This window comes from Notothenia rossii, assembly GCF_949606895.1.
Source record: "Notothenia rossii genome assembly, chromosome: 3".
NCBI lineage: Eukaryota > Metazoa > Chordata > Actinopteri > Perciformes > Nototheniidae > Notothenia > Notothenia rossii.
In genome coordinates, this window is record NC_136901.1 from 6281990 (window position 1) to 6288712 (window position 6723).

A 6723-nucleotide genomic window follows, 5' to 3' on the forward strand; every position below is an offset into this window, starting at 1 on the left:
ATAATACCGCTCAGAAAAAAAGTTGTTTTAACATACCAGTAAGTCCGAGAAGCCTTGTGCCCGCCCGGTGAACATCAGGTGACACATCCCTAAATGAGGTGTACAGCATTTTGACCAGAAAAGGTACCCTCCCTGATCCAAAAACAGCTCAGAGGAACTGAAATGACCCAAGAAAACCCAAGGGGGGCCCTTATGCTTTACAAACATGACTTCCAGACACTTCTTGATCTAAGTGTGCCACTGAGCATTTCGCTCTGGGATGCAGACTTCCAAACATCTTGCAGCACGAAAGGGGAATTATATCAACGTGTGGAGACAGTCTTCAGCAAAGAAAATGATAACTTTATAATGTGCCCAAGAGAGAAAAATAAGTACTTTTGCTTTATAACGGCATAACAAATCAGCCCTCCCCAATAAGACACCCACCTCCCTATGGGAATACCAAGTAGGAGCAGGTAGCGGAGAGGAGCGTTGGGGAGCCAAAATGACCCCCCGACTATTGAAAACAGGATGAATGCATGCCGGGCTGAATACGGGGGTAAACTGTTAGGTCTTTGTCATTCAAAGTGATGCTTTTAACCCTTTGCGGTCCCTCTTCCTAACAACCCACCCCCTACACAGCCACCCCTTCCCTCTTCATTCACAGCTGAGACAATGGAGGCAGAGAGGAGGCCTGCGAGTGGAGAGATAAAGACTAAACGTAAAATCAACTCTCCCTTTTCTGTCTCTAATGGGATTCTGCCCGTTGTTTCCATCCCTCCCTCTCTTCACCAACCAGCACTGTTAAATTAGGTGAAAGTTGATAATTATGTAAAGCAAACCCCCGTCAGTCAAAGGCTGGGGATGAATAACAAACAAGTGAGTGCAGGTTGGGCCTCGGCGTGTCAATCAAGGCTCTGAATGCATACCGCGCCGCAAACACGTCCGTATGCTGTCAACAAGTGTCAGGGGCTTATGTTTCAGGCTTATGTTTCGCCTGCAGGGACATTCAAGACCAAGGAATTCCTGAACAAACCTTTGATAAAAAAAAAGGGAGGAAAACAGAGGTGTATGAAATGAACTTGAAGTCAGGAGTGTAAAAGTAAGCTCACATGCATATTTGTAAAAAAAAACAGGTGGGGTGTTTGATTTATTAGATAAAAAATAAGTGATTGCCTTTACATCTGGAGTGCATGCAAACAGAAGTGCACATTCCTATGAACATGGCTTTACCAGAGCCAGATGTTTTTGTTTCTCAACAGGGCCCAAGGCGAACATTAATGCGTCCTTGTTTGATCTCTGTAAACATTGTGGGGCGATTGTGTGGCAGAGCCAGGCTGATGATAGCTCTACACGAGGTGTTCGTGCAGAGGTTCAATTAAAAATGTTTGAAAACTGTGCTTAAGTCTGGTTCCAACCATCCGGAAAGGCCCCAACGCAAAATTGCCTCTCCGCAAAATCGGGTAGAAATACATGTTTTTGGAGAGTACAATGCAGGAATAAAAACAGGAAAGATACAGTCAGACTTCAAGGTTGTTTAATTTCAAACGTTAATATATTTGTCTTCTAATTCATAGTGAACTATTCATCCAGCTTTGACACTCCTACAGGTCACCTCACAATCTGCAGCAACGACAGTAAGAGGTGACACATTAACAATGCTTTCTCAAAATAAATATTTTTCATTATAAAATAATAAACCTTCAAATAAATATATATATTTTTTTAACTTTACACTAAGCAATGTTGGAATTAGAAAATAAATTTCTCATATAAGGTCACTGTACAATTTACAAGTAGAAGGGATAAGATTTTCTTTTGTAAATGACATAAAATGATTGATATACATTCCAGTGAATGTACAAACATCGTGTGAATGAAGTTACTGATTCATATAAACGTGGATTTATCAAGGTGCCTCTGGTGTGGCAGAAATCTTTTCACAGTTGAAGTATTATTATATGTACAAAAATAAAACATCTGTCAAACTCATTTTCTAATGTACATACCCTTTGCATTGACTACTTTACATACAGTTAGTAATAAGAGTTCTGTTCTTAGCATATAAGTTGTATTAAATGTTAAAAAAAAAGGATATCCATTTGGACTCAACTCGATATCTGGGCACTTGAGTGAAGAATTTCTTTTCAGGACAAAACAGTAGTTGGATATGTCTTTTATCATATGGAGCGCTTATTTTGGTTTACCTTTCAAGTGATACTCAGAACGCCAGGGTGAGTGAATGCTCCTCCAGTGCCTTTTGTAGGAACATTTTTGTCAACAAGCATTAAAAGTTGACAACTGAAGACAAAACCGACTCTGCCCAGATGTGGCAGACATGAAGATCTTGATGGGAAACACAAAAACTCAAGCACTCTAATCAAACCGTTACAGAACTACAGGGCTGTCTACAGTCAGTCAACATGGTCCATCTTTCTGCAACGTACACCACCGTCCTGTCTACGTTGGCTTGCCAAAATCCTCACAGCGGATAAGGTTTGTGTTCTTGCACCGACAGCCGGGGCGCGTGCTCCGGTCATAGCAGCTCTGGCATGCGCCGACACATCCTTTAGCGGGGAGGTAGCACAGGAGGCAGGGGAAGAGCAGGGAGAAGAGCGACACGGTGGTCCAGCGGACGCAGCAGTGAGACTGTGAGCATGAGAAGGGCTTGTCAGCACACGTGTCCTCGTCGTCGCTGGAGCAGTGGTAGAACAGGCCCTTGACGCAGCACACGCACGTACCGTACTCTACGGCACTCTGCAGGGAGCACACGCAGCGGCGGCTACACATCCAGCAGGAAGGAAGCACCCGCGGGCGTCTGCACTCTGGGCAGCAGCACCGACCACAGTCCTCACACTTGGTGGTGTGTATGCTTTTATTTTTATTGCTTCCGCTGCCTGGCACAGCCAACAGAGCCCTGGGCTCATCGTTCAGGGGTTTCAGCTGCTCTGAGTTGAGCTCTGCACGTTTGGGCTGGGTTCTGATTATCTGGTTGCTGCCAAGCCTCTGGCCTGAAGAAGAGCTCCCCACGGTGGTCCTGATGCTACTCTGGGAGTCCTCCACACTGGAGGACATGGAAGCATTTGTGTTTCCATGCTGAGTCAATGAATGCAGGTTACGGAGATTATTAGGCAGCTCCTCCCGGGTCTCATGCTGCCCACTCGTCCTTGATCCTGGTGACGTATTCAAGTCACTCTTCTGTTGCCTCTGCAGAGAGGCCGGAGATCTTTGGGCGACTGTGGGCCCTTCTGTGTACTCATTACTACCCCCAGATATCCGGATCTGATCCAGAGATAGCACTGCTGGAGTTTGGAGCAGCCTGCTGGTCAACCCAGGGTCTGGGGGACCATCTGGGGTTTGCGGAGTCCGAGGTTGCGTTCTCCCTTCGTCATGCGGATTGTCCGGCGATGGCGATGACCGCCCTTGGCGTCCTCCTCCCCCATCGCTGTCGTTCTGACTTGTAGAATCCATCTCGGGACTGAAGGGGCACTCTGGCTGGCATGGGACACATCTGAAGTCCTGTAACAGAAAGACACAGTTTATATCCGGCTGTGACAAGCCATGCAAATAACATCATGCAAATCATAACCGATATCTGTACAAGCACCACTATGGAAATAAGGCCCGACACACAAATGAGGAAGCGAGATGGACGTTACTGATTTCATAGATGATGTAATGTTTGGAGCCAGAAGTAAGAGTTGTTTGGGCATTTAGGATCCGCTTTTGGCGTTAACCCAAGAGTGCGTCTATGGAACAGCTATGGCTACGATAAAAACTAAATAATGTATAAAGTTCCATTTCCAGGTATCATGTTTATGAACTGAAATGGTCATCGAAATGATATACTTCCCTGCCCTCTTATTTTCCCACACCCATGACAGAGAAATAACTAATCCAACCAAGAAAGATAAATTAGCATTTACTTCTGCAAAGTGAGAGAGAAATGATTGATGGTTACTCAATAAGTTGAGTGAGAAACTTTTTTAGGGGGCATTCCGGTAGCTTAAAGACATTAAACATGAACACGCCAGTTTAAGTCCGGCCAGGACCTTGTTGCATCTCACAACCCCATTTCCTGTCGTCGCTATACTGTGAGCAAAAAAAAGGCTTTAAATGCACAAAAATACTTCTAAAACAAGTCAATTAATTGGCAACCATTTTATATATCAATTAACTGCCATATGCTGGTTTAGAATGAAAACATACTGGTTCTTTTTATTTTTGTAAAATAGCCTTAAACTTGACCAGCTGGATGATTAAGAAAATTATCCAATTTAAGCTGCAAACATGTGTTGATTCATGAATCAATCGTTTAAAAAGGGAAGTCGAGCACTTTACTGAAGACTGATATGGGCCAAACAGATGACACAGGAATGGAAATGTTAGGCTCCGTGTTAGAGTCAGTGTAAACGGCAGATCAAGGCCTCTGCTCTTTTAAGTTTCTAACATTCACCCCAAAGTCTGACCTCTAGTCTAGGCACTCATAGCCCCACATCACTCATTATCTCTCCGATTTATAATAAAAAGAAAAAAAAAATTAAATAAATGCAGAGGGAGGGCAATATGCTAAAATATTCAAATACAGAGGCCTTGTTTTCACCGACATATCACACCAAAGCATAGAAACTGACAGTGTTGGCCTTAATTCTCCTTCCTTGTGGTAATTAGCTTTCAAATGGCATCTTAGGGGTTGCGAGGTTCCCCCCTTTTCAATGACAATACAGGAAGGGCTTTTGTTTGTTGCATGACAAATGGCCTGCAGCAACCTTGCCCATTCTAACGCATTTTGCATTGTGACACTCTTGAAAAAAGGAAGATGAGTGACAAGATAAAAAAAGTTAGGAGCATGAAAGAGACCATGTAAAGTTTGAGTGATGCGTTCAAAGTGGCGGTGGGGGGTGGGAGGCAGTGAAGGACTGCTCTCTGTGAGCATGCATGGGGGTTCTTTAGGATTTATGAGCCTTTTTGCTCCAAATGAAGGGCTTCCAGGCACACTCAAATGTTAGCCTGTTAAGGGGGGGGGGGGGGGGGGGGGGCGTGCAGCCACTCATCCCCTCAGAGGGCCCTGTGTGCAGGCCATGTTGGCCACAGTGGGAGGGTGAAGTGGGGGGACTAGAGGAAGTAAACTGGGGCAAACTGATGGCATCAGTTCTTAAAATGACAGGCTAGGGATATGAAAAGAAAAACGGACAAATTTGTGAAGATGTAAATATATAAATCCAATACGACATATTGTTTCTGATGCATATCTGACAAGGCAGTGATTTCTGCTGTGTTAAGCAAATTGATATTAACATTATGAGTGCAGGAGATTAATAGTATCTTGTGCGAAGAGAGAGAGAGAGTGCACCTTATGAGCAAACACATGTGCCAACTTGGACACGACTATTTCCTAATAAAGCTGACACCAGCATTGAGATGAACAATCACATTAGACATTAGACTCAGTCCAGGCGAGCTAATTTTAGATGCAGGAAAACCACACCTTTCATCAAAAATAGCTACGGATCAGAAACTCAAAATCTGTCAAAAGTAAGACAGCCCCTCCTGGTAAAACCATAACATTATATGTTTTGAAAAAAATATTTAATAAAAAAGGGGGGGGAGTTTTAAAAAGTCTACAAATGCAAGCTCAGAACTACGATAAACATTTTAAACAAGTGTATGACACAGCCAAGCAACATGTTTTGTTTAACAAAAGGCTTCACTTACCGTGCTTTCGACACTTTAGCCCCCGTTTAGGTGAAATAAATCCAATTTGAGAGGGAGTTTATTCCGTGCATCAACAACTCAGTCTGGAAAGTCGTCAGTAAAATCCATTGAGAAAGTTTCCAACCGAGGTGCATTTTCATGAGAGGCAACGCTAAAACGTAAATCCCATGTTTTGCGCAAGAGCACGAGGTTTTAAAACGGGAGAAATGTTCAATCAATCAGCGTCGGAGTGCAAACTTAGCGGCACTCCACTTTTCTTGCAGAAGAAGTAGAAGAAACTCCAGCTCAGAAGTTGTTCAAACTCTGTGTGTTTTATCCGCAGGGCTCTGGGACTTTGCGAGTACTTTTTCTCGTGTATTTTTTTTTTTGCTCTTTCCGGAGAGGAGGTCGGGATTTGGGCTGTAAATGGCGTCAAGCTGAAGGGGGAACAGAGCGCTTGTTGTTGCAGCGGATATCTCGCATCCGGTGCTCAGCCATTGGCTGTGAGAGAGCAGCCATTCACACCCAGTCTTATCAATTATACTGCAGGGCCAAACACTGCTGGTCCGGCTGGAAATATGAAGGCTGCGCTCCTAAAGTCCTGCACCTCTTATCGTTGGTGATCCATTTCTAGGCAGCACCTTCCATATCTCTTCCCTGATGAAGAGAAGGTGTTACAGTAGTGCATGCTGCTGGGGTAGTAATGGGATAGTTTGAGTTCTACATAGGCTGCAAATAAAGATATTATGCTCATTAATAAGTGTGCTTTTACACTGTAAATATCAAGTCAAAGGATATCATTTGACTTTTGCAATGCAATTTGTATGGAGTGCAAACCTTTTCAGAACATCATAAGTTATTTAGAGACATTTTAATTTTGTAAGTCAGAAATATCTGTGGTTGCATCTACAGGTAAAAGAGAGTACAAGTACAACGTTGAGGTAGCCTACTTGCACATTACTTTTTATAGTGTACTTTTCACTCCACAACATTTAACTGATGGCTTTACATATTTGTATTTCATATGCAAGTATATCAACTTGTGAAATA

The 6723-nt window shown here is 43.4% G+C and overlaps 1 protein-coding gene across 1 annotated transcript; it reads right to left on the reverse strand.

Moving 5' to 3' along the window:
• Positions 1-1499: 1499 nt before the first annotated feature.
• On the reverse strand, positions 1500-5977 carry spry2 (sprouty RTK signaling antagonist 2). The gene is made up of 2 exons (XM_079673184.1): positions 5695-5977; positions 1500-3498 (listed from the first exon to the last, which is right to left on the reverse strand). Exon 2 carries the CDS (start codon positions 3448-3450, stop codon positions 2440-2442), a length of 1011 nt encoding a protein of 336 aa, XP_079529310.1. The 5' UTR covers positions 3451-3498; positions 5695-5977; the 3' UTR covers positions 1500-2439.
• Positions 5978-6723: the final 746 nt, after the last annotated feature.

Bases quoted from the DNA above. Each gene is read 5' to 3' on its own strand.
- spry2 (XM_079673184.1), bottom strand. From the start codon at position 3,450: ATGGATTCTACAAGTCAGAACGACAGCGATGGGGGAGGAGGACGCCAA.